The sequence below is a fragment of the Stylophora pistillata genome, chromosome 14 (assembly GCF_964205215.1).
Source record: "Stylophora pistillata chromosome 14, jaStyPist1.2, whole genome shotgun sequence".
Classification (NCBI taxonomy): Eukaryota; Metazoa; Cnidaria; class Anthozoa; order Scleractinia; family Pocilloporidae; genus Stylophora; species Stylophora pistillata.
The window spans coordinates 9,202,440-9,229,803 of record NC_142532.1 but is presented as its reverse complement, the minus strand read 5'-3'; the positions used below and the strand labels follow the sequence as shown (position 1 = coordinate 9,229,803).

The 27,364-nt window shown below is 38.0% G+C and overlaps 2 protein-coding genes across 7 annotated transcripts; one reads left to right on the top strand and one right to left on the bottom strand.

Moving 5' to 3' along the window:
* Positions 1-301: 301 nt before the first annotated feature.
* LOC111329792 (uncharacterized) lies at positions 302-11,562 on the bottom strand. Of its 2 annotated transcripts, XM_088746081.1 has the most exons (9): positions 11,374-11,562; positions 6,496-6,727; positions 5,922-6,143; positions 5,440-5,622; positions 4,184-4,334; positions 3,487-3,701; positions 3,011-3,230; positions 1,990-2,249; positions 302-594 (listed from the first exon to the last, which is right to left on the bottom strand). In XM_088746081.1, the coding sequence occupies exons 1-9, from the start codon at positions 11,421-11,423 to the stop codon at positions 436-438; spliced, it is 1,692 nt and encodes a 563-aa protein (XP_088602207.1). In that variant the 5' UTR covers positions 11,424-11,562; the 3' UTR covers positions 302-435. The 2 variants fall into 2 exon arrangements, with proteins under 2 accessions (XP_088602207.1, XP_088602208.1); XM_088746082.1 differs by lacking the exon at positions 6,496-6,727 and having other exon boundaries at positions 11,374-11,559.
* Positions 11,563-11,920: 358 nt separating this feature from the next.
* LOC111329770 (uncharacterized) lies at positions 11,921-27,262 on the top strand. 5 transcript variants are annotated; one of them, XM_088746075.1, is made up of 15 exons: positions 11,925-12,194; positions 13,539-13,770; positions 14,058-14,258; positions 14,652-14,834; positions 15,425-15,587; positions 16,562-16,788; positions 17,102-17,321; positions 17,752-18,020; positions 18,146-18,308; positions 19,514-21,783; positions 22,100-22,142; positions 22,314-22,424; positions 24,781-25,017; positions 25,525-25,602; positions 26,562-27,262. In XM_088746075.1, the coding sequence occupies exons 2-15, from the start codon at positions 13,576-13,578 to the stop codon at positions 26,753-26,755; spliced, it is 4,554 nt and encodes a 1,517-aa protein (XP_088602201.1). In that variant the 5' UTR covers positions 11,925-12,194; positions 13,539-13,575; the 3' UTR covers positions 26,756-27,262. The 5 variants fall into 5 exon arrangements, with proteins under 5 accessions (XP_088602203.1, XP_088602201.1, XP_088602200.1 ...); XM_088746074.1 differs by having other exon boundaries at positions 14,055-14,258; positions 22,103-22,142; XM_088746073.1 differs by having other exon boundaries at positions 14,055-14,258.
* Positions 27,263-27,364: the final 102 nt, after the last annotated feature.

The following is a 27,364-nucleotide window of genomic DNA, read 5'->3' as shown; positions in this document are numbered from 1 at the left end:
GGACACCCGTTGGTAACGAAGGCGTATGGAAAAAAAAGTGTCTGAGAATAACGCAGGATTCTAGTTACTACGTCCCTGATTTTTATGGTGTGTGGGAAAACCACTTAAAGTTTCGTTCAATAAGAGACGATAAGTCAGTGAAATATTGACTCTAACTTACGTGCGGGCATCACGAGGAAGCAATGGCGACAATTTAAGTCCTGGATAGGATATATCTTCGAGCACGGAAAGTCGGTGGTAATGTGACTAGCATTGGTAGCATTGAATTCTATTGAATGAAATCGTTCAAACTTATCCAATATTCCCTTTTATATTGAATATATTTTCCGAGAATGGCTAGACTTGATATCTACGAGATTTTTTGAACGATGTTTTTAACATTTCACAAAAATTTAAAAATAAATTACAAAAAAATTAATATAAAAGTTACAATCCTTAAGAATGTTTTGATTCTGCCATTTCACGTGCAACAAAACTTTGGACTTGTTTCAAAAACTGCAAAAACTCCGGAAGCCTCGCAACTATGTCTTCTGGGTTCCAATTCTCTGTGCAAAGAACCTCATCCCACTCTTTACAGTGCAAATGAAGATCAGTCTACAAACATACAAAAGCAATCAGGCATAAGTAAATACTGAAATGCAATGATTAAACACTGAAAAAAAATTAATCGTCTAATCGTCATTTTAAACACAAAAAATATATGAAAGACACATATTTGAACTGCGGTTATGAAACGTATATGTGCACGATCCTCGCAGTAAAGCACTATTAAAGCAATAGTGAGAACCAGACCTGAAAAAATTCCGGCCTGTACGGGATTCGAACCATTGACCTCTGCGACACTAATGCAGCGCTCTGCCAATTGAGCTAACAAGCCAACTGAGAGCAGGCCATCAAATTAACTCGACATAAACCCGTAAGATGATAAATCAAACACAAAGAATATATGAAAGGCATATATTTGAGCTGCGGTTAAGAAACGTATATGTGCACGATCCTCGCAGTAAAGTATTATTTAAACAATAATGAGAATCAGACCTGAAAAAATCCAGGCCTGTACGGGCCTGCCTGGCCTGCTCCCAGTTGGCTCGTTAGCTCAATTGGTAGAGTGCTGCACTAGTATCGCAGAGGTCAGTGGTTCGAATCCCGTACAGGCCTAATTTTTTTTCAGGTCTGATTCTCACTATTGCTTAAATAGTGATTTAATGCGAGGATCGTACACATATACCTTTCATAACCGCATTTCAAATATATGTCTTTCATACATTCTTTGCATTTGATTTATCATCTTACGGGTTTATGTCGAATTAACTTGATGGCCTGCTCCCAGTTGGCTTGTTAGCTCAATTGGTAGAGCGCTGCACTAGTATCGCAGAGGTTAGTGGTTCGAATCCGGTACAGGCCTGAATTTTTTCAGGTCTGACTCTCACTATTGGTTAAATAGTGCTTTACTGCGAGGATCGTGCACATATACGTAAATGGTCATTTTATGGCTTCCGTCTTAAATGCTTCCAATAAATCATACCAGATGCAGATTTTCGCGTTATATTGTTTCTTCGTGTAAAGCCATTCGAACATCACACTGAAGCTGACGAGCAGTTGGAAATAGACGTACAAAAATTACTGGTTTGCATACCGACAACTGTTTTACAAAGCAGGCATGAATATCTTTGTATGGCATAATAAATTGGGAACTTAGTCGAAAAGCAAGGGTCCTTCTCAAATTTTGACACTCGGTGTCAATTCGTAATTCACTAGTTGCATAAAGAAAACTTGCTCCAAAAAGAAAAGTTGAGTGACATTTATATGACATGCTAAGTATGGGTAGGAACACCTTTTGAAGAATTTATGGATAACTTTGTTCTAAGAAGGCTAAGCCTACCACTTTGAAGAGTCTGTGATTCATAAAAAATTGAGGCCGATTTGTATAATAATTATATCCATACACACAAAAGAATCATTTTGACCAGCCGATGGAGGGGCCCATACCGATTCTGTGGAGTCCACGTTTGAGATATCACTACGCCACGAGCTTTCTTTGGAAATAATGATAGCGTATCCCTCACTGGTGGTGTACAAAGTTCTTCTGGAGGATCGTTTATGGATCAAGTGAAATCCCTCGGGTATGGCCTCCGCGGGAAGGCGGAGTCCGAAATCGTCACATTCATCGAAAGTCAGTCCAGAGAGATACTTTGACAAGATGAGTCTTACTTCTTCTTCTGGTGCATAGTCTGCGATGGCCGCATGATCTACAGAAAAAGTGATTCAAATGATGATAATAATGATTATGATGATTATGATATGATCAAATATTATCATTTTGATGTTAAACTGTCTTAAAACTGTTAATTCACAAACAAGAGACTAGCTTGAAGCTGTTTTTAGCCCCACAGACTGTTCGATTTGGGAATTTTAGCTTCTTTTGGATATGATAGGTCTTTGGTGATGACAGTGACCAAAGGTATAAACACTCTAAGGCCACCATCCGGAAGGAGGGGGAAAGTGCAGACCCTTTCATGTGGAAATGTTTTATTTATTTCAAGCAGAAGCCCATCTCTTTAAAATATGTTCGTAGTTGGCCTTACTTTGAAAGTGAGGCCTAGAACGTCAGGGAAAGCCCAGCTATTCCATGAATGCGAGTTTATGCTGATGTATGGTGGTCAAATTTACTTATTACTCAATCAAAACTGTCTTTCCCTTGTAAGCTTACAGGGGTAAATTTACTGCTGTGCAGGATGTTTCAAGAAAACCTTAGGAGGGTTGTAGTTATATATCTGCATTTCAACTCTCTAGAAGTTGTATATTACCTTGAGGAGTTTACTTGTTATCATATCTTTCTTAAAATTCTTCTTTCCTTGGACTGTAAACTTTTCACTGATTATAGTTCTCTTTGCAGGAACCATACTCACATAAAGTTTTAACAGTGTACGTTGTTAAAATAGCAATTGACTTAAATGAATGATATTTCAGAGGTCTTTGTGATACTAAATTATATTCGTTTCAAACTTACCTGTTCGCCCTCGAATAGTTAACCTGCAATCAAATTCACAACTAGGAAACAAAATGTCGGCTTGTAAATATCTTCGAGAAGGAAGAACTAGCCATCCCCGACATGTAGACCGTGTTTTTTCGTCCTCAAAGTGAATAGCCTCCAGGATATTCTTCACGTCGCTGAAAGGGATTGGAATTTCCTCCAATTTCTTATTTATATCCGCTTTTGCCACCCATACCTATTTATAAAAGGTTACATGAGACTTGTAATAGGGTCTTGGATAAAACGAAGAAAACGCATTTACTGAATATCTTTTAATATCACTTTGTATAGCATTGCTTGAGGCTTTTTAAACGAATCTCTTTTTTTTTTCTCACAAAGCTTCTGTAATAAAGTAAGCTTATTTAGATGGTGCACTGACCAATTTTATGCCCATTGTATACCTTGGACATTATGTGGACCCGTGACCATTTTTAACCGTAATCTCGCCTTACCTTGCATCGCACTTGATGCCCACATGGTGTCGAATATGTTAAATCATATCTCACTTTGAAATCTTCGGTCGTCGTTTTACACAAATTACCCTCCAGGATTTTCTCATGAAGATTTACACCTTCTTTAAAGGCCACTTTCCAGTAGTTTTCTGTTTCTGAAGATTGAAGCTTTCCCGTAGCTTCATCAATACTCCACTCCCCTTCAGTCACTTCTTCTACAAGAAAACAAAATGGACAAAACATTTTTTGTTTTCATATCCGGGGTCAGCTCCTCTTCAAATAGTGAGATTCACTACTAAAAATCAGGCCTGATTCCCTATATCTAAGGAATCCTTAGTCTATTTCCAAATATTCGACTTAACGATTCTTTCAGTATTTTTTATCAGTAAGAGCTCGTCCTTAACGAATAAACGAACGAGTGTGAACCAAGTTTCGCTTAATATTGTATTAAAGTCGTTTCCGTGGATGAAAATTATTTTACAAATTTCACCGACAGTTTCTCATCTCTACTTGATAATAAGAGTAATTTGCAAATGTCTGTCAAAAGTTTTGTACTGTATTGTTGTACCCAGAAGTGACACATATGTACATCAATAACACACTAAGAGCCGACATTAATGACAGTGAAACCAAAAACGACAAAAGTCAACGTTACGGAAGAAAGGAATGATATGGGAATGGATATGGATGAAATTACCTTCATCGGGTCCTCTAACGATGGCCTTTCCCAAGTGACACCACATGTCAGCCTTCGGTAGCTCTTCGGTTTCAAACTTTATTTGACGCAGTGCCTTTAATGCAGCATCCATAATCTGCGACTGATAGCCTTCAGCAGTACTATCTGGTTCCTGAATTAGATCAATTTTCAATTTCAAATCTTGGTGCCGAGGTAATAAGTTTGATGAATGCAAAATGTAAAAGATATACGTTAATAAACTCTTTTCCACTGAAAAGGCTATGTCATATTCCCGAATTACGTTTATCGTAAATGAAGCTACTAGTAGTTTAAGTGTGGAAAAGAAAATTTCACAGCTGCACTTGCGTAATTGCAGAGTTCCTTGAAAAACATCTACGGCGTCAACGGGAAAATTAAACATTAAGTTGATCATAAAAATGTTTTTGATGGTCTCAGACTTTGGTAATGAAAAGGTTCATTTATTATACAATAGAACGGTTCCCGCGGACAAAAACCCCTCATGAGCGGCCGTTCGCATTAGCGTGAGAAGGGCAGAATACATACATACGTTAATTGACCACTCCCTCATAGGGCTTTTCAGGGCCATTCTTACAACAACACCCACCCATCCTACCCCAGTGGAGGACATCCACCACACAGTAATCTCGTGCGTGGGAAATTAACGTCTCCTACCCCTAACCCTGCAGGAGACGGGGCCTACGGTTTATTCGTCCTTATCCGAGAAGACTAGAATACCTATCCATTTCTTGATATTATAGAAATCCAGCAAATTCTCCTCAGTTATTTTAAGACCATGAGTATTGGTCCAGCCGGGGAGCGAACCCTCGACCTCCCGCACAACACAATTCGGCGCTCTAACCAATTGAGCTAACCGGGGGCGGTGCATATAAATATAAATCCGTGCGGCCCCGCGAGCTAAACGAGAAAAGGAAGAAGTAAGACCGACGGCCATATGAAACACTAAGTTGATTAGGATGGGATGTGCTTCAGTGAATCATATTGATACCCCCTAAGGTACCATTATACATTCGCTTACGTGACCTCGTGGTCATTCTTGCTGTTCATTTTAACTGACAACCAAAAGTTTCTCGGTATTTTTCGTCGTATTGGTAAGTTTACCAATATTTTTGTTTCTTTGATATTTTACCTATAGAGTCATAGTTTTTACGTGTAGTTTTGAACATAAATAATAAAATGTACATAGCTAAGCGTCCTCGAAAATATATCGCTTTTAATGTCAACTGTTTTGAGCAAACCTGATGTTCATAGTCCTCAGCAGGTTTCAGTCGATATTGACTTTGCAGTCCGGGAAGAACCATGCGCTCTCCCTCTGAAACTTGCTCCAGCCTCAGTTTACAATCCCTTGGCAGATTACAGCCATCAATGAAACGACATACTTTATTGAATTCGTTTTCCACTCCCCTTAGTCTCGCTCCAGCCTTAAAAAAATAACAAATCTTGATACTGCTTCAGCTGTTTTAAAGTAAAACTCGTCACAATTAATTGACAGTTTATCACATCTGCACCTATAATTATATCTGAAAGTGGTAGAACATTACTTTTGGGGCTCGAAGCTATATCAGACACTTCATGATTTTCTCGATCAGCGTCTTTTATTTTTCTCAAGTATATCCTCCATATTGTGCGTTTCGACCCTGTCATCATTTCAGCTTTCAACAGAAAATTGCAAAGGCTTTTTTTTCTTTTTTATGAATATTCTATGTAGGAATGAACTTACGATGGTAGTGTTAATATACAGTTTGGCCTGTTGTCGTTGCCGTTCGTTCCCACCAGCTATATAAACTTCACCACCTTTCCTTACGACTTTTGCTCCTGTCTGAGTGCTGATATCACGGAGATTATCTCCTCCTCTCCCCATTACTAAGCCTTTAAACTCTTGAGGAATCTCGACATGCTCACCAAGGGAAGGTGCCTCTTTTTTCTTGCACAATACTTCTTGCTGTTTTAAGAAATTTAGGAATGAATAGATTTTAGACGAATCTTAGCCAGTCCAGGACGAGATCAGCTACAACAAAGTGAAGAAGCAGCATTTGCTTGAAAGGGACCAAGGCTATTTTGGCAAACTTAGCTCGAAATTTTCCTCCTCAGTAATAAATGAAAGTGATCTTATTTTAGGCAGTTTTGTGTCACCATGGGAGCGATTTCTTGCATGACGGAGGCAATGTTAATATGGTAACTGGGAAAAGAGTTCCTCTTTGCCATTTAAGGCCCATGAATGCTAATGACCGAATTCTTACGAAATTTATGTTGTCGCTCACTCGACGTTTTCGAAACCATCAGTAGAAACTTACCACCTTCTCTAAAATAAGACTCTTGGCGCATGCTCGTTGCTCCCTATCGCCGCTGATTAGGAAGTTATCCTCATCTCTCCCCGAGCTAATCTGTGCTCCAGATTTCGCCATGATTTCTTTAATGTTATATCCTCCCTTCCCAATCACATGACCTTTCAAATCACTTTGCACCTCAACTAATTCACTCTCCATCGCCTCTTTATTTTTTGTCTTGAGGCGGTTATAAGCTGATCTGTGAACCAGAAGAATAGTTAGGCTCTTTTTGGATCCTGCACTGTGACACGATAAGGTTCTACAATTGAACTTTTTAGGTCTTAGTGTACGTCTCAGTTGAGCTTTAGGGCAGTACTAGGGGCTAACAAAGAAAAGGCCATTACAGGCTTCTAGTGGGTTTTTATTGATTAATTTTCCGTGAGTGTGCAAGCTTTGAGTCTATATTGTCCGAGTTTAACGGCTGATCGCCATATTTACTCCGCGCGTGTCAAAACAAACCAAAACGTACGCTATTTTTTCTGTAAACTTTGGACAAATCGGACCCATAAAGGGAGGTTTTCTTCTTTATCTACGTAGGTTTCTACTTATTGTAATTTGGGGTGAATCTAACGAATCATTTTTCTCATATAATAATAATAATAAAATATTTACTTATACTTTAAAAAGGACTAAAATCGTATAATAACAAAATTACAAAATGGAGAACCTAAGATAGTTCATAAACTTGCTTAAAAAGAAAGGTCTTCAATCTAGATTTGAACTTGTTTACATCGTCGATTGATCTAATGTCAATAGGTAAATCGTTCCAAAGTATAGGGGCAATAACTGAGAAAGCCCTTAAACCATATGTCTTTAAGTTATAGGGTTTAATAATAAGACGCCACTTGTCTGAAGATGAGCGAAGGTTCCTCGTAGGTTTATAAACATGAATTAGGTCAACCAAATAATTAGGAGCTAAATTGTTGAGTATCTTAAAACAAATAAGATTAATCTTAAAGATTACTCTTTGCTCCACCAGCAGCCAGTGCAGCTCCTTTAGAGTATCGCTGATGTGATCAAACTTACTTAAGCAAGCAATCACTCGTGCTGCAGCATTTTGGACACATTGCAGTTTGTTAATTTCATACTTGGGAAGACCGTACAAAAGTGAGTTGCATAGACCCAGCTTCGAATTTACAAATGCGTGTACAAGAACTTTAGCTGTTGTGAGATTGATATATTTACGAATCTTAACTATATTTCTTAGGTGTTGGAATGCCCCTTTAACTATGTTGTTAATATGAAAAGACATCATTACGGTGTTATCGAAAATGACGCCGATATTATGACGACTTCAATCCTTGAAGTTGTCGTCGTGTTTAATAGTGGTCAGCCACGATTAGATACTTATCTTGTCTGCTAGTGTTGTAAAGACCTTGTTTAGATCCAAAGATTCTACTTATTTATTTTGTTGGCTTGTGTTTATCTTTTTCGCTTGTGGCTCTTTATTTTAAACGCTCTTTGTGCTCTTGTGATAACTTTTAGAGCCTGTATTGTAAATTGCCGCTAGAGCCAGAGTTTTGACTTTTGTCCTAACCCTTTAACTCCCAAGATCTGATTGTTAATTCTCCCCTCTGGCTGCTACACAATTCCTGGAAAATCAATAATGGGAATTTGCTGTTAGATCAGGATAACAACATCTACTTGAGTAGAGTAGTTTGAGTACTCTCATTACTTGTTTGGGGGATAACGTATGGATATGATAGGCAGAAGTTTTATATCAATCATCTCTAGGAGTTAAAAGGTTAATCTGGAGACCGAAAGGGTAATGACTTGAAACTGCTGATTTCCGAAAGGCAAAAAGGGAATTGTGTCTTAATCTGGTGAAAGAAAAGGATATTGGCTTGCATTAGTTTGCTTATTTCTAAAGGCTAAAGAGTATTGATTTGTGTCTTAATCTGTTTTTTTTTTTCGTATTTTACTGTTTTTGGCTTTCTATTTATTTGCTTGTATATTGTTTTTCCATATCATGGTGAATAAAACTATAAGACTTTTTTGACATTTCTTGGCTTTGCAGTCCCCAAGGGTATTTATAGTAAAATCATTCTGTGATGACTGCTCTGTTTTTTCATACTGTACACGAGGTTATTGTTTCTTATATTTTGCAAGATTTTTAAACTTCAGTACTCTCTCAATCTTCCATCAAAATTGTACAAGGCAAAATAACTTGCTCTGCTGGGTATTAAACAAATTGCTCTCCAATCAATATCTTGATGTTGTATCTGTGGTAGTCACTCTATCAATGTCTTTTATCTTCAGCAAGAATTTATTAACTTGACAAAATCAAGGCAATTCTTCTCCATCACAACATCTCTATACTTCCAAATACAAATCAATTAAAATAGCTGGTTTGAAAGTTCTTCTGCTACGCTCTGTAACAAGACTGTGATAATTCCTACAACTTTTGGTCTGATCTTGACAATATCAATTACACTGTGGCTCTTGAGGGAAAAAAATCTAGCATTTACGACCAAAACACATTATTTCCAGCAAGTTTTATCAATGATTCCATTATCAATTTAGTGAAAACAGATGAACAAAAGGGTGACAATAATCCTGAAACAAAAGGCGCTAAGTGGGCTGATTTGACTTCTACTAAGCAGGGATGTACACTAGAAAGGCATCCAACAAAGTGATATTTCAACCATTGAATTGTCTCGCTAAACAACTAAAAAGTAAATCCTCTTAAGAGATGATTAATGCCATTCATAAAAGCATTTTGTTAACTAGCCTCATGTTTGCTCTGTTTTTAAATATACTATATAGTTTAAATTTTAAATTTTATATTATAGTTGTATTTAAATTACTCCTTATATAGTTAGTCTTTAATGCTCTTACGTAATGTCATAAGTTTTTTAATTTGTACTATTTATTAAGGGCCACTGATTTTTTAGTATATTTACTGTCTTGCGTAACCCTCATTAAATAAAATTGATTATCGTTATTATTATTATTATTATTATTATTATTATTATTATTATTATTATTATTATTATTATTATTGTTACCATAAATTCAAATGACAGAGATATGATTTCACTCTGGAGTGTGCATCATTACACATCCCTAACTTGTAACTTGATACATTTGATGATTCTACAGAAAGTGAGAAATTATATATTATATATTTCAAATGGTGAGATCTCAGAAGCTCTGGGAATGTATAGAATTTGACAGATCTCAAACACCAAATTAGGGAAATAAAAATCATCACCTTGAGCAGTTCACGTGTTTTATTAAAAAAAGTTTTTCTCGAGAACCATCTGGTAAAGCATATATCACCGAAGGAAGCCCTCATCTCTGTGTAACTCAGAAATTAAGGAAGAAAAACCATGCATACCTTGTCACTTGAATTTAAGTTTGAAGAATTATTTATCCGAGAACATAAATTTAAGATCGATTGTCGCACGAACGGCATTCGGTAAGCAATAACAAAGACGGTCTTCTAATTTAACATATTTATTCTCATTTATATTTGTCTTTGTCCTTGATGTAGAAATTGATCTTTGATTCATAAATCAAAGATAAATATTGAGTATTATAATCCATATTGAAAATCGTTTGTGATGTCATACTGGTAGTGATCAGTCATCCAATGTTCACCAAGGAGTCACCCCCTCCCTCCTGACTAGAACTTTTCTTTTGATTAACATTTGCTTTGTGAGAGGAAGCCAATTTAGGTTATTATGAAAAGTTATGTGTTTTCTTGTCTGCATATAAAATAATGCTTACCGCTCTCTTCTGAAGTTTAAGAATCGTTTTGAGATTCTCTGAACTGCAGCAGTCCCAAACCTTGCTCCCGTATATCAAAAGAGGTCTCTTATTATAACGGATGACTCCGTTATAATAAGTTTTTCTTAGTTTCCCTTGCATGCAGGGACTTATAAGTTTGAGGAGAACTACGCGATTGAACAGTTTTTCGCATAGTTCGTCAAAATGCGGATCATATGCCGTATTCCTGTCATGAGGTAAGCCTACAGGGATCTAAAGGTTTAAGCACAGAGTAGTGTCTTAACTTTTTTCTACCTTCCAAGGGATATGCTTTCTTCTAACTAGCGGCGATTTCGTTTTGTTTTCGTGCATGAATGATATTGTTTAAATTTATGCATTATACTGAGATGTGAATAGCAAAAAAGTTTGCTTTATGTTACTGCCTATATCGTATCACGATATTACAATACACGAGTATTTTTAATTGCCTGTGTGAATGCATTAACCACCATATGCTTCTGCAGATCTCTTCGTTTACAAATTGATTTCGTCAATGATTTCGTTTCCATGGCAGTCAGAGTCTTGAATTGCCCTTGTTTGATAATTTAAACGTGTTATGATAAATACTTTTTATATTTATACATTATACCGCGGAGTGACCACAAAGAGTTTGCATTATGTCACGACTTAAATTTTGTCATGCTATTTCAATGCATAAGCACGGTTAATTATAAATTAAACAGTCTAATCGATATTTGCATTTGCAGATCTCTTAGTTTTCAGATTGAACTGTTTATCATAATTTCGTTACTAAGAAAAAAATAACACTTTTCCGTCGTAAATGACTACAATTGGACTGTATTTAAGTTCCAGGCTCTGTAAAGGGACGACGGAAACCCTAATTAGACAAGATGTGCGAGGAAATACGAATTCGAAACATGATCTTCAGACATCAACTGAGGACAAATTGAAAATTCAGATTGGAGGAAATCGCATCTACATTTCTTTTACTGGATAAGATAAGGAAAAGAAGCAAAATGGATCCCTGAATTACTACCGCTTATTTATAGTAAAGTTAAATATCGTTCCAAGCAACAATCTAAAGGTTGCTTCAATTACTTTACGACTTCTTACCCTCCTTTTGAGTCGTTCCATCGCCTTCTGTCAAAACCACGACTTCCCATGGATATCAGGCAGCGCTTGCTCTTTCTTTAGTAAGTGGCAGCTCGTAAATTTAACATGAATGTCGAACGATTCCCGAAGAGTAAGCAATCGAATAAACTTTAAAACAACCTAACCGGAAGCACTTCCGGAAATCATTTGTTACCAGTCTCTTCCAGAGTACTTGAATCAATCTTTTGCCCCCGTTGTCATGGTAACAAATAACTTTCGTAAAATACACTCCATTTATCAGGCGTGAGTGATTTAGAACGGCGAGAACTCACGCTTTGCGAGAGTTTCACCCATAAAAACCTCTTTCATGCTTGTTAGCTTCCTTACGCTAGAGTTCTTCGCGTTCTTGCCGAATGCTTGTTACATTGACGTTATACACTCATTTACTTTCTTCATAAGGTAATAATTAGACCATTGCAGATATTAATTGCGGCTATCATCAACTGATTATCTGCGGCTAAACTTATTTCCTAGCATGCACTGCGGTTGGGGTATATGACAGAAATAAAGTCAAGTTGGCTATCCCTAAGTGCCTTGCGTCGACTAAACTTGAGAGATTTTAAGATTTCGACGCATAGTCGGCCTTCGGTTGTACAGTGGAACGCAACACATGTCATGCTAAAAGCAAGAGATTGATTTGGGGTCATTCTAGGAAGAAAAATGGTTGCTTTTATCGACTAAAAGCCGGGGAGCCAAACTCGTAATCATTGGAGAGCGATTCAGTCAGCTCGACTATAAGTCGGAATAACTTTCCTATTTCATGACGGAATAACGACTCTACGGTAAGAGAAAACTGCTAGGTACTTCTTTCCTAATTCTTGACGTTGATCGAAATGTTATTAAGTGTTTGGCACTGCTCATCAAACTGTTATATCTAAAGCTACAATTGTAGTCAACCATTTTTGTCATATTTTTTTCTCAAATGGGACGTGACTCCTTTGTAAATCTTAAAGCTGGTTTTTCAGATGGCGTGAATTGCTTTCACTGTCAAATTACCCTTTCAAAAGGGTGAAAATGTGACATTACCTTATTCCATCTGGTTCTTTAACCGTTTTCTTTAAACAAGATCATCCGGACAGTACAATCACAGGCATATTGTGTTTAGGTAATGTGAACACTTAGTTTTTTAACATCTGATCAATAGGGAGTTGATATTAAACGTTATAATTCATGTTCATCCAGATTCAGTCGACAGAGGGGAAATTCATATGAGATTGATCAGCGAAGGAATGAAGGAGAAATCGTTCGTAAAACGCACTTGCCCATGAAACAACATATTTTAGTTGTCACACAATGTGTAGTTGTAGCGGTTCCCTGTCGTCGGGCTTGTTTATCAAAAAATGATTAATCATTCCTTTTCATTAAGTTGTAAACAAACTTAGAGCTGTATGGTAACTATAAGTCTACTTTAGAGTAAATATCAGCAAAATGATGGTTGAAACTCATCACATATAAGTGGTGACCTCAATTTCAATACCACCTTATAATTAATTCAAAATAAGAAAATATTCAGAAAGTTTTGATGAATGTTTCCATTTGGTTCTAGACCAATAATTCCCCAACAAGCATCGACCTCTTGAAATCTGCGTAAAACTGTGTAATTTTACGTCATTTAAATCAGGGTCATCAAGTTAACGCAAAAGCTGTCTCGCTTAAAAAGGCTAAGGGATTTGAAATGTAAGGTGCTCGCCAAATCACGATATGTTATTCAAATCAGGGTCATCTCAACGCAAAAAAACTGTCTCGCTTAAAAACGCTAAGTGATTTGCAATTTTAGCATGAGTAGTACAAGCACACTTCACGATCGAGTCTCGAAATCATGAAAACTTCTCTATTTTATGATAAAATACATGAAATTAACAGTGAGCGCGATAATGAAGTACTAGGTTGTGTGACTTCTCTGTTTAGTTCTTCATCAGTTGTTTTAGTGTTGTAATAGTGTCGTAAAACGAGATAGGAACATTCAAAGGTCAAAAAAAAAAATGAGAATGAAACTCACCATTCAAAGAGTTAATGTAGAGAGGTAATGACCTGAGATGGGAAAGCCATAAACACGACGCAAAAAATGTGTTGGCCTTAATAAAACGAGGCGATGATTTTATTTTAATACAGCTTGTTTGTTTTAGTCATATCGCTAATACCAAGGAGGTAAGCACGGGGGCAATGGAAAGAGAATTTATACAAGTTCCAATAGATTTGAAAGCCCATATCATCGGTAGGCATCGTAGTGGGATTAATGAAATGATGAGGAGATCTGGAGCCATAATTGAGCCTGGGAGAAGAGAACATGCAGGATTTATAGTCAGTGGACGCCCTGAGGAATTAGAAATGGCAAGGCAGCTTATTTCAGAAAAACTGGTTAGTTCCAGATATACGCTATGGTTTGGTAACTTTAAGATTAACGCTACATTATATTGCGGTAAACTCACTGAAGAACTTTCAGTGTTTTAAAAGATACTGAACAAGTATAATAATAAGTACAATAAGTCTTAACTTCTTCTTGTTCACCGTCATTGTTTGGGAAATGACATATATTCATAAAGTGTCAAAAACGCAAATAATGTCAACAGCAGAGTTGCTTATTCAAAACTTCCTGATGTTACAATATGGATTCTGAATTGACCATCGGTTCTTTTTCATAGCAGGAGTTGAATAATAATCGAGAAGAGCTGGTAGAAATTCCAAACACATTCAAAGGCAGAGTTATTGGAAAATATAGAGCTACTTTACGCCAGATAGAGACCCAAACGGAAGTTAAACTTATTGTGAAGGATGGAGAAGTATATATAGTCCGTGGAACACAACAGCAACGGCGACATGCAAAAATGAACATCGGAACAATTGTGGTATGTTTAAAGTTACAAACTGATTCTTAATCGGTGAGCGAGATCGCTTTTATACTACTGGCGATTTTATCTTCGCGAACTAGATCTATATATACAATCTTTTTTCATACTCTAAAAATTAATGTTTGGCGGCATAAGAATTCAAACAGCATTGCATTATTTATTTTTCTCAAGTCAGGTTCCATCGCCACCCCTCTGAATATTGTGGCTTACTAATTCAGTACAACTTTTAATAGCTTCTGATGCTTAATTCATCAAGGTTTGTTCATTTGAATTGCCAAAGAGCCATCAGCACCTGATTTCTAGACCTGCTTGGCTAAAACCAGTAATAAGGATGTGATACGTGCGATAAAACCAGCTTTCTTTCGTTAACGTCGCCTTTTAAACTTCTAGGCTGGAGCAAGATTGAAGAATTTTGAAAACGAATTTTACAAAGTTAGTGCTTACGTCGATGGTTGTCATCTTCCTGCCAACTGTAAACTCAAGCTTCAGGAGGTGCAAATGGAAGATCGCATGCCGCTTCCAGGGTCTGAGACGCAGTATCGACTCGAACTAGCTGAGCTCTGCGAGAGTGAGGTATTCTTCTTTGTTTGATTCTGCTACAGTAACTGAATGTACAAGAGTTGGCTCATTCTTTTTCTTGTGTGATAAGGTAATAACCGGAATGTTCAATACATTGTGTTGCGTCGTGATCATGCTTTAGTCTTTAAGACTTTTAGACTTTAAGACGCAATAGTCTTTAAGACTGCTTTGTCAAAAACGTAGGTCTGCGAATCCTTCAAACTGAGTGAAGATAGTTTGGTTTAAAATTGCATTTTTATACTGATGGGCCTTGTTTGTTAAATGGCAATATTGAACAAGAACTGAATACAATTGACAGCTGATACATTTTTATGACTTTGAGCTTGGTTGAATTCCACGCAAGACTATTTTCGAGCTCATACAGATTATGATCACGCATTTTATGACGCTGAAAAATCTGGTTGTCCGTGCTCCGGGTGTTACTCACGGGTGACGTAGAAGTTTTCTTTGACCGTCGTTCTTGAAATATTTATGACATGATTCATTATAAACCTATCTGCTTGTAGATGTAGCCACATTTTTGACTCGAGAACTAGGACTCATAAAGAAATCTTTGCGTAATACTAACATGTTTATCTGGGCAGAATTTGCACCATGACCGAAATGACACCGTGTACCAATCCGATCTTAAAGACGAAGTTTTGATGTCCTTACGCAAGATTAAAGATAACAGGGAGACAGATGAGAGTCCGAAAGCCGATATGTGGTGTCATTTGGGGACCTCTATTGTTAGAGTACGTGACGAAGGTAATATATATACTTGTTTGAATATTTTGCGTCGATGAATAAAGGTGAATTAACGTATATGAGAACGATCCTTCGCAGTAAAGCACTATTTGAGCAATAGTGAAAATCAGACCTGAAAAAAATTTCAGGCCTGTATGGGATTCGAACCACTGACCTCTGCGATACTAGTGCAGCGCTCTACCAATTGAGCTAACAAGCCAACTGGGAGTAGGCCATCAAATTAATTCGATATAAACCCGTAGATGATAAATCAAACAACAACAAACATATGAAACATATGTGTGAACTGCGGTTATGAGACGTATATGAGAACGATCCTTCGCAGTAAAGCACTATTTGAGCAATAGTGAAAATCAGACCTGAAAAAAATTTCAGGCCTGTATGGAACGCTCAGGCCATACAGGCCTGAAATTTTTTTCAGGTCTGATTTTCACTATTGCTCAAATAGTGCTTTACTGCGAAGGATCGTTCTCATATACGTCTCATAACCGCAGTTCACACATATGTTTCATATGTTTGTTGTTGTTTGATTTATCATCTACGGGTTTATATCGAATTAATTTGATGGCCTACTCCCAGTTGGCTTGTTAGCTCAATTGGTAGAGCGCTGCACTAGTATCGCAGAGGTCAGTGGTTCGAATCCCATACAGGCCTGAAATTTTTTTCAGGTCTGATTTTCACTATTGCTCAAATAGTGCTTTACTGCGAAGGATCGTTCTCATATACGTCTCATAACCGCAGTTCACACATGTGTTTCATATGTTTGTTGTTGTTTGAAAGGTGAATTAACTGACCATCCCGTTGAAAAGTTTTATGCTCCTTTTAACTTCTTTTCGTTGATCTTATTTTGCTGTTTCTCTTTTAATCGCATTTGTTACCATCTTGTACTTAGACTTGCATTTTTTCCAAGTCTTTGTCTTGGTTTTCTTAGTCTTCTTGTTCGCCAATCTGACATACCTCTCTCTTTTTTGTAGACGATGTTGGCCAAAAAACGTGGGACATCGAAGAGATAGCAGAAAATTTTCAAAGGCCTGATACAGGAGAAAAAATGTTTTGGAAAGTTTCTTTTAGAGAGCGAGATGATATTCCTGAGGACATCTTTACAAGAACTGGCCTCAAAGAGATCACCGAAGACAATGAATACATCTCCAGATATGACCTAACATATCTGACGCCTTGTTTTTACCAACTTAGATGTAAGGTGAGTTCGAAAAATTTTTTACCTCTTTTCGTTTCACCGCCGATTACTGTGTCACGCCCGTCTGCTTCTTTTTGGCTTTGAATATTGCTTATTTTTTACTCTTTTCGTTTACCGCTCATGGAACATGTATTTTACCTTCACCTAAAAAGAAATTCCCCTTTGATGAAGTTTCGCTTCGTTTTGTTGTCGAACGTAGACTCTCCCAAAGTGCCCCTATCGTTTGCCGAAAAGCCAGTGACCTCACAAAGTTATGAATACCGGCCCGGCAGGAGGTTATGCTTCACGTGCTGTGTTTCGCCATCTTTTTGAACAGGTGTGGGTGGCAAAGAGTAGCGTAAAGAAAAGGCTGGAAGATATACCAATTCCTTTTAGTGACGTAAAGAATGTTTTAGAAGAGATTCGATTTGAAGATGAAACAATGCAATCACGCTGTCGTGGATGGCTGGTACTTAAATCTAGAAAATATTTACAGACCGACATTCTTTTTCCTGGTTGCGATTTAGACTGCAGGTTCACCATGCGTGGGCGAACAGGCAAGACTAGAAAATTGTTTTTTTTTTTTGGTCCTTGTCGTTCTAAAACAAATGGATTTTCGTTTAGTTTTTCATTCGTTCACTTACTCTCTACCTTCTTATCTCCTCTCCCCTTCCACCTATACACGACCTGATCATGAGTTTCTCTTAGAGAAGAAAGAACAGGAAAGTTTCTCTTTTTATTTTCCATTCAAATTTCTTTTTCAAATGCCAGTTGAGTTGGACATGGAAATCTTCGACTGTCCAGGCTGAACGGTCACTTTGCCTCTATGGATACCCAAGTCTACGCAAAAGTGTACTTAATCATTCCTCCTTATCGCACAATTCATGGGCTTTTGACATGCATCGGCTTGACACGAATATTTTTACTTGAAGAGGTCAATTTTATTGATTCCGGTTAAAACTTTTATTAAAACTTGTCTTGTTACAGATCGCACTGCTATAGCTACTAGAGGAGACGTACCCGAAATTGAAGTGAGACGCGCTTTGTCTACATACTTGTCCCGATTAACTTTGACAGATGAGGATGCCTTCGGATTACGTCTCCCAGATCACGATTTCCCTGACGGATTCCACTTACTTCATAAGCGATGTTGTCAGCGAAAAATGTACAGCACGCGTCCAGGATTCTTTGCCATACTTTCTCAGGAAGATTCATGGTGGATTGACCCCCTAGGAAATGAAAGAAGCAGAAAATCGGTAATAACGTATGTTTAACGGTTGCAAATCGCATATTTTTATGAAAAATAGTTAGCATGTTTAGCAAAACAACTAAATTTTAAGTTTTCCTCGCTAATTCTCTCTTTTTCTTGTGCAATGGGTAGACTGACCTCCACTTACACAGCGAAGAGTGTGATAAACTCCTAAATGGGACAGACTGGGAACCGGAAGTAATTGCTCAGAAACTACCTGAATTTATTCAATTTGTAAAGGAAATTCAAGACTTTGTCGTACGGGAGATGAACGGATATGGATCCACAACAACAGGTGAGTGTTTGTAATAAATCGGCACTAACGTCATAAATGTCTAACGTGGCTGATTAAAAGAAAATTAAGAGGTATTGCTAAAGAACACAATTTCAAAATGGTTGTGTTTTTTATGGCAATATATTCCGAAGAGATGTGCTGGGAACGCGCCTCTTTGTAAAATTTCATTTTCAATTCTTGTCGCGCAATCAAGGGATAGCCTTTAAGACTCACCCGAATCTAAAAATTAAATTGAGCAATATTAGGACTTATCTTTGGAAGTAGGCAGTGACTCTTTCCTTTCTACATATGTGAAGTAATTTATACGTAAAATAATTTTATACGTGCAAACTGTTTTTTTGTGTACAAAAAATACGCCAGAGGACTGCAATGACTCTCATTGCTCTCCTTTTGCTCAAGTTGTAATTTCAATTTTTAGACGGTCAGTTTCATTTATTGATTGGAATCGAGCTCGAGTACTCTAGCTTTGGATTGAAATTCTCTAAAACAGAGCATGTGAGAAATCCTTCGCAAAAGTAGAAGAAGTCCAAGAGCCTAAGTAGTCTGCTTACTTTCAACAGATTTTCACATGAGAAGAAAATGTTTTCATAGCTTAAAAATTTAGATTTCAATTTAGATTCTTGGTATTGTACCAATGATTACCGCTAGCCTATTTAAGTTCAATACCATCTATGGCTTTCTAAGGGGTTTTTTCCAGATCATACTGGAGAAAAAGGAGCGAGGAAGGGAGGGCTCTGAGAACTGTCGAAATTTTATAAATGGTGACATGTTCTATATAGCCGGAGCTCGCTAGAGATCATTATACCAATATCGTCACTCCTTCATATGATATCTATGATATCATATCAAATTATTGCCTAGGAATAAAGTGCTGCTATTCTCTTACATACATACATACCCCGATTTTTAGGATTTAGGTTTGAGATGAAATCACAAGTATTTTGCCCCATTCAAAGGAAAGCAGTTCTCTTTTTGAGATCGATCCTACACAGAAGAAATAACTAATAGATAAATAACTAATAAATGATATAACGTTTAAGAAGAGATATATCCTGTTTGCTTTGAAGATAAAATTCGATGGATTGGTTGATGCTTGGTTTTGTTTGTCTACATGTCTCTTACTTCTTGTTTGTTTGATTCCCTATCAATTCCATCTTCATTATTGAAATTTATTAATGTGCATTTCTTGATTGTCACATTTACAGATCCTCCAGAGATTCGTGCTCGTGGTCCTGAAGCTCTAGAAGCCTACAAAGATGCCCTGTCCGAAGGTCAAACTTGTGTAAAGAGAGTGCCGTTGATGTTCGTTGGACAAGATCGATCTGGAAAGACTAGCGTGAAGAAGTCCTTGAAAGGGATTAGTTTCAACCCCGAAGAAGATAGCACCGTAGGCATCGAAGTCGATACCTATGATTTTAAAGTAACCACCGAAGTATGGAAGACAGGAAAAAAAGACTTAGGCGAAAACTTTGATGAAGCATCTATTTCTTTTGAACATAATACAGCTAGGTGGATTGCAGATAAATTAATGGAGGAAGAGAACGTTGCTAACGTTGCAAGAAGAGGTAGTACCTTGTCAGAAAATTATGATGACTTCGAAGAAACTAACACCTTGGAGGAAACATACCCCAGCAAGACTGCAAGTTACACGGAACCGTCGGAGTCTCCTACAGATCGAGCAAACGTTCATCCTTCACTCGGTGAACCTTTTTTAACAACAAGAGGAGAATATAATCTAACTCCAACACAGTACGACGAGGACGTACTCGACAGTACCTCAGGAGAAGTGCCGGAGGGCATTGCGAAGTTAATTCCACAGTTCCTTCAAGATGATTGGAAAGACGATAGGGAGGATATTTATTCAACCACGTGGGACTTCGCTGGACAGTCTGTTTACTACGTGACACACCCACTCTTTCTTACAAGAAGAGCAATCTACTTTTTGGTTTATGACTTGAGTAGAAATCCAAGCGACAAAGCCATACCCCAGGTGAAACAAGGAGTCTACAGAGAAATTGAAGATAGATATAATCTAAAAACGAATTTGGATTACCTAGAGTTTTGGATGAGTTCTTTGGCCTCCTTAATGGAACAAAATAATCGCCCGCAAAACCCCGAAAAGGAGGTACTTCCAAAGAGGCTTCCAGCTGTTTTCCTGGTGTGCACTCATGCTGACAAACCATATTGTAACCGTAATCCTTCTGCATTAGCCAGAGAAATATTTGGCAATTTAAAAACCAAGCCATATGGTGCCCAATTGGTTGGCGTGTTTTGTGTTGATAACACTAAGTCAGGCACTGAGTCCGAGTGTCAAGAAATCAGGCGATTGCGAGAAAAGGTACTTGAAGTTGCTAAGGAGTTACCACATGTAAATGAGGCTATTCCGATCAAGTGGTTGAAGTACGAAAATGCTCTTCGTGCGATCAAGGAAAATGATCGCAAATTCATCTCTCTCGCAACTGCAAAACAGATTGCTTCCAAATTTTGCAGGATAAATAAAAACAAAGAGATTTTAACATTGTTAAACTTTTTGCACGATCTGCGAGTTTTGATCCACTTCGATGACACACTGGAATTGAGTGATTTGGTTATCTTGGATACCCAGTGGCTGATTGACGTTTTCAAAAACGTAATAACTGTGAGGCCCTACCACTCGAGAGAGGAAAACTTTGCTGATCTTTGGTACAAACTCGAAACAGAGGGAATCCTTGAAGAAAAACTCCTCAAACATGTTTGGAATTCTTTGATTCCTCAGACAGAAACCCACGAAAGCCTTATTGCAATTATGGAGAAATTCAGCTTGATGTGTCGTTGGCCATCGTCAGAACACCCCTGCAACAAGCATTATCTGGTGCCATCAATGCTGCGGACGCATCCGCCAGAAAGGATCGGTAATCTTGTTGAATCTGCACAACTTCCGTCTCTTTTTCTCAAATTTGATGCAGGTCAGGTCCCCCCAGGTTTATTTCCACGATTTGTGTTGGAATTCTTTTCGTGGGGTAAAAAAACATTTTCTCCCCTAGCACCGCCCCAATTTTACAACAATTTTGCTAGATTTCACCTCGTCCCTAACCGCGGCCTCTCGATTGTCCTCCTTTGCCACTCCTCTGCGATTGAGGTCATCGTACTCAGCGCAAATAATGACATTGACACGGTTGATATGACCTCAATTCGAGCTTTTCGTAGCCAGCTGACTTTAATGGTAGATTGCATTTGGAACAAGTTCTTCTGGGTTAAGAACTTTGGATGCAAAGTATGTTTCCTATGTCCCATCTGTTCTCATGGACGCGTGGTCGGCTTCTGCACTCAACATAATGAAGAAAATTGTAAGCAAGAGGAATGCCTCCACTTCATTTCAGAGTCAGATTTAGGAAATGAAACACAGCAGGTTTTTTGCACAAAATCCGCAACCGCACGGGATAACCGAATTCAAGCCGAGGACTTTGTTCCGTGGATTTCTCCTAGTGAGGAAAAGGTCAGAAAGATGGTTTGTTTATCTTTTACATTAATAGCCATAGTTATCCTGAGAGCATGTGAGCGACATTAGATTGTTAGTATTTTCAACCTGAAGAAAGAATTTGTCATCAGAATTGAAATTCTTTGAAGTAAACGGCAAAACGTCGACATAACTAATGACAGGTTCTGATGAAATCAGTTGACTTTTGTTTCCCACGAGGTAAAAGATTAACAAAATGTGTTGAGCTATTCTTCGCTTAAAATTAAGCATGCACATTTCGCGTAATTCCTTGAAAATACCTTTGTTATTATTAACAGTTCACCTTATTTACCAGCAGGTGGTGACTAGTCAACATGAGGAGAGACCTATCTTGAAAGGTTAGCCGCCATTTTCGTATCTTAATTACCTTCGATCGATCAATCTATTTCAGTTGTTTGTGATGTTCTTTTCTACGTTCTCTCGTGTAGTTCGGTGTCTATAGGCTACACTAAATCATTCATATAATCACTTTGAATTTATTCCTCTGCAATTTGTATCTTGTGATTCAGATGGAGCCGAGGAGATGTCAACTGAGTTAGTTAGCGAAGCTGTGACATCTCTTCAGCTACGACCACTCGCAAGCACTGAGGTGGAAAGGATGCTAGGTCCTTCTGCAACAGGTTAGTTTCCAATTTTTTTGCTTTTTGTAATTAAGTTCATTTGATTCCAATAATCTGTGGTGCCTTATTGAGCCCGTGAACATACCACGTGCTCGAATGCATCTTTTCTCTAATCCACCATAGAGTCCTGAAGTGTTCAGTGCACATATCTTTAATGTCGAACCATTTCCAGCTAAGAATGAACAAACTTCAAGTTGTTGTAAACACAAGCAATAGTACATTTCATTCCTTTGAGCGAGGGAAAGTCAATTGCGTAATTAATTCTTCTTCTTCTCTGATTGTATGGTTTGTAAATAGCTTGATATCTACATTGCTGGTCTTAAATTATCTTCTTTGCTTTCCTTCATTTAAGGATATGGTAGACCTTCGCGGATGTCCTTCGCAAAGAAAAAAAAAAAAAGAATTACGTGCTATTAAAACATAGCCAACATAAACTAGATATCAGTGAAATGTTTATGAAAAACACTATTCGATCGGAAAAAGTAATTTCGTTTTAGCTTGATCCTATCTTAATCCAAATGAGGCGCGACCATCTAAAATGGACGATGTTTCTTTGAGCGAATTAATCAAATATCAAATCCGACCACACAAATAAAACTTCTGCACAATTTCAGTCCTGAGGAGTTGAATCTTCAAAACCGTGTGGGGATTTTCTGATATTTTCATATTTGTTACTTGCAGTTTATCTGTCAAGTTTGCTGATTAGCGTTTTACCGATACGCATGAATCATAGGAGGCCGTTGCGGGAGATCCATTTTGATAAACGGTATTCCTAACAAGGGTTTTTGGGTTAGTGTTTCATTGCAATCCGTAAGGTTTACATACCCTATTGACTCGTTCAAAGAAGGCACGTTCGCGTAAAAACATGGAAAGATTTTTTTTTGTCGATTCCAAATTTCTCCAAACCATTCACGCCTTTGGGTGACCACATGTCAAGTGATGTCAACACACTGAATACAGAAGTGTCCCGCTGATTATAAGGAACCTTTTTTTATCAAAAAAAGTAGTAATAAAAGCGGCTTAAAGCACGCCACAGCAAAACTTAATGGTTGCTGATCGAGTTCTAGCAGCGAAGATTGCCTAAACCATGAGCCTTTGTCCGTTTGGGTGAGATAATATTTCTTTCGCCATTCCGCGTCGAATTTCTGGTACCGGTTTGATCGCACCGTGTTTAAATCGCTCCCAGTTAGATCGCTTCAGCCAAAAGTTAGATCGCTCCACTCGAAAGCTAGATCGCTCCATCAAATAAGTTACTTCGCTCACAACGTAAGTTACTTCGCTCCATGTTGTAATGTGAAGTATTACTTGCCACTGATCTTTAAAGATTATAGGTGATGTTGTGCCTTGCAACGATTCGAGTACGTTGTATTCACTCTGCCCTTCAGATTAGCCACCAGGCTACCGATGTATGATGTATAGCGATGATGGAATAAATTATCGTGGAATAAACTATGACGTTACAGTCCGAGGTGTATTAAAAAAGATCATTCAAATACAAATATTGTCCAGTGTGGCCTATTTTGCTGTTTGATGTAAGAAAACTGATAATTAAAAAAGTAGAGTACACCTCGTAAGTCCCTTACATGAGGGTTTATTTGTTCTTTCAAGGGCGCGCGAGCGATCTTAATAGATTGTTAAGCAAGATATACACGTCATTTAATGAACTATTAATTTAGATATTTTCATGTCCCATGTCAGTCGCCAGTAAAAGGTGGCTAACAGTATCACCTTCACCACAAACATATCTGTTGTTTAACATGTGACATTCTCATCAATATCAGCTAATTAGTGTGTGATCTTTTACGGAATGTTCTAAAAGTGAGAAATAAGTTTGCAAACATCATTAGCATTAACCGATGAGAAATCAGAACTTCGCGACACACTGATTCCGTGGCTGTGTATAAAAGGGGTATTTTATTGCGAGCAATCATAAAGCATCAAGCTACGATCACGATCACCACTAGAAAACGAGTTCAATCCACGATGTCTTCAAAGTGTATGTCATATAAGAGGCTAGTCCGAGCGCGTCAACATGCAAGGAGTTCAGTGCGACAGTTGCAACCGTTGGAAACATCGTATCTGTGGAGCCAGTTGCTGCTTCCGCCGTCTACGAGCCAGTTCCTGATTCCGTGGCTGCTGATTCTTCAGACTCTTGGCCATTAATCATTTTGGTTGTTTAATTTTAAGCTGAGTGCAAAGTGCGTTACCCCTAAGGCCGATCATTCATAGCGTTCCTTCCATTTCTGCATCAGGTTGCCCTTTTTTACCTCAAGTTCTTTCACTTTTGGCCGATAATGCTAGATTTCTTCTTTGTGGCACATTTTGTTTATCTCTGTGGTTTTTTTCGATATGTTAGGGAATAAAGACAAATCTCTCGTTCTGCCTCACAAAGTTAGCGAATCTCTCCAGTCAACATTAGACTCTCCAAAAGAGGTTGTAGATAGATTGCTTCACAATCTTGATGACGCCTCGCTGGAACATCCAAAACCTGAAAGTGAGAAATGGATCCGTTGCCTTGCGAGGAATGCTAAAGAACATGGCAGGATTGATGTTTTTACCTATTTAAGAGAAGTTGCGCCAGCAGGGACAACAGGTAAGAAAGCGGAGACGGTGAGTGGTTCTAATAAGTGTTTTTATACGGACTTAGAACTCGCCAGAAGCCTGAACAGGTCGTTCATTCGCCTTCCCATGTGGAAATTAGATAGCAAATATCCAAAAAACGGTTTTGATTTATTTTTCGTTTAACAAAGTTAAATAACTTTGCCTCTTTATTTTCCACCAAAACCTTCGAAATTGCTGAGTAAAGTAAAACGCACATCTGTAAATTAAGAGTCTCAGAGGGATGATGACCTTTACGGCCTATGATTAAAATTTTGGATACATTTACGGCTACCGGTTAATTTCTGTCCGCCTCTGTAAAAGAAATAATAATACGGTTAACCTTTTTTTTAATGATGAATGGTTAAAAGTCGTCATTTTTTACATCAAACAGCTGACTAAGTTAACCCCATTTAGACCCTCCAAGTTTAGTTTCAGACCACCAGCCAGTAGTCTGCCTTTGAAATCTACTTTTCACGAATACTGCTGTTGTTCATTTCAGGTCCAAAGCTGCCTGAGACCCTCCAAGTCCAAGATATTCCTAAAAGTCAGCTAAGAGAACTGACAATTATCCTCAGTGGTGAGGCTTTCTCATGGTATCAAAGGCTTAAGACATTTTCACATAATAGAGGCTAGATGAGTGTTTCGAATCAGAAGCGTTTTCAAATCAAAAGCCTCCTCCTTCCTTTCTTCCTTGCTCCCTTTCCCCCCCGCTTCCTTCTCCTTCATTCTCCTTCTTCTCTTCCTTCCTTCCTTTCTCCCTTCTTTCCTTTCTTCCGTTTCCTTCCTTCCCCTTCTCCTTCCTTCCATCCTTCCTTCCTTGAGTTTCCTTCTTCCATTCTCCTTCCTTTCTCCCTCCCTTCTCCTCTCTTTGTTCCTTCCTTCTCCCTCCTTCCTACCTTCCTTCCCTACAGCTCTTCGCTATCGACTTACATGCCCTCACTTACTCACGCATTTACAACCTCTCTTATTACTCTCATCATCGACTTACATGCCCTCACTTACTCACGCATTTACAATCTCTCTTATTACTCTCATCATATCCCCGGAAATAATTCTTGTACCCCTTCCCCCTCCTCTGGACGAGAGATATTCTTTTTACTTAGGAACCTGTAAGCAAAATCTCTTCATTTAATCTGGTGGACCTATCGCTCACTCAAATGATTTTGCCCTTACCAGTTAAAACTGAATTGCCTCGTGAAAATTGAAAAAGGAAGAAAAAGAAAAGGCAAAAAAAATTGACAGGGCAGGACGGGAGAGAAAAAGCGGGGGGAGGGGGGAAGGAAAGAGCAGATCAGAAGAGAGGAAGAGAAGCACAAAACGAAAATTTGTTCTCGCCTTCATCTTGCCTTTTAATGACTAATCTGTAACATTGGCAAAAATCGTGCCAAACAGAAAAACAATTTTAGCAATGTTCTTGCATTGTAGCTGGAAACATAAACCTGGTGTTTTAAAAACATTTAGAAGAAATTTGCAAATGAAGAAGCGGAGGGTAGACGGCAATAACTTTTGAATATACTTCAATATCTATTCTTGTAGGGCGAGAGGATTGGGAGATATTTGCTGAAAAACTGGGACTGACCCCCGCAGAGATACGTTTTATGGACAAGCGCACAAGAAATCAAGTGCTTGAAGTTTTGGGTTACGCTGCGCAAAAATATCTCATAACTGTGGGAAATCTTTATGACGTTTTGAAAGACTGTGGGATGCCTATCCTAGCTGACTTGCTTTGAAACTAGTAGTTCTCTTTCACTTTGAAGGATCTGTTAGCAACTGATTCAACCATCAAGTAATAGATATTATTACAAATTTATATTTGAATCAGATAGCTTAGTTACTCCGTTAAACACTGCCCTCGATTAAAAGCCGCATACTGAGGGAAACTACTATATGAAATACACTCCCTTGAATAAAAATCGTATCCAACAAGATGGATGTAGTGTTTATTCAAAGGTTATGAGAGAAAAATTCGGCTAGAGCTGGGTAATATGCATGATTCTTCATGCCCTTGTTAATTTATATCGTAACTCCTACATTTCTGATTCTATCTCGAGAAAAAGTGAGTCACGTGCTTTCCTTTGAAATGATAATTGTTTTAACTGTTAGTGACGTCACTCATTTCAGCTTGGAATTGTGAAATGAACGTTGCCCGGAAATCAATTGGATAAATAAGTTAATTGTACCTTGTTTTCTTTCCTCTGGTTTTCTTTGAAATACACGATTTTGACTTTCTGAGGCCATCCCGCGTTCTGTTGCGTTCCGTCTAATAGTTAAAAAAAAAACAAATATTACATCGCAGCCAAGGGGCTGAATTGCATAATATTTTACAATGATATACCATG

Excerpts from the sequence above, each read along its gene's own strand:
- LOC111329792 (XM_088746081.1), bottom strand. The coding sequence starts at position 11,423 with ATGGGAAGTCGTGGTTTTGACAGAAGGCGATGGAACGACTCAAAAGGA. Across the intron at positions 6,728-11,373 it reads TGGAACGACTCAAAAGGAGG|ATCAGCTTATAACCGCCTCA; the intron begins GTAAGAAGTCGT and ends TCTGGTTCACAG. Across the intron at positions 4,335-5,439 it reads CTGAGGACTATGAACATCAG|GAACCAGATAGTACTGCTGA; the intron begins GTTTGCTCAAAA and ends GATCTAATTCAG.
- LOC111329770 (XM_088746073.1), top strand. The coding sequence starts at position 13,576 with ATGGAAAGAGAATTTATACAAGTTCCAATAGATTTGAAAGCCCATATC. Across the intron at positions 15,588-16,561 it reads TGTTAGAGTACGTGACGAAG|ACGATGTTGGCCAAAAAACG; the intron begins GTAATATATATA and ends TCTTTTTTGTAG. Across the intron at positions 22,425-24,780 it reads GCTAGGTCCTTCTGCAACAG|GGAATAAAGACAAATCTCTC; the intron begins GTTAGTTTCCAA and ends TCGATATGTTAG.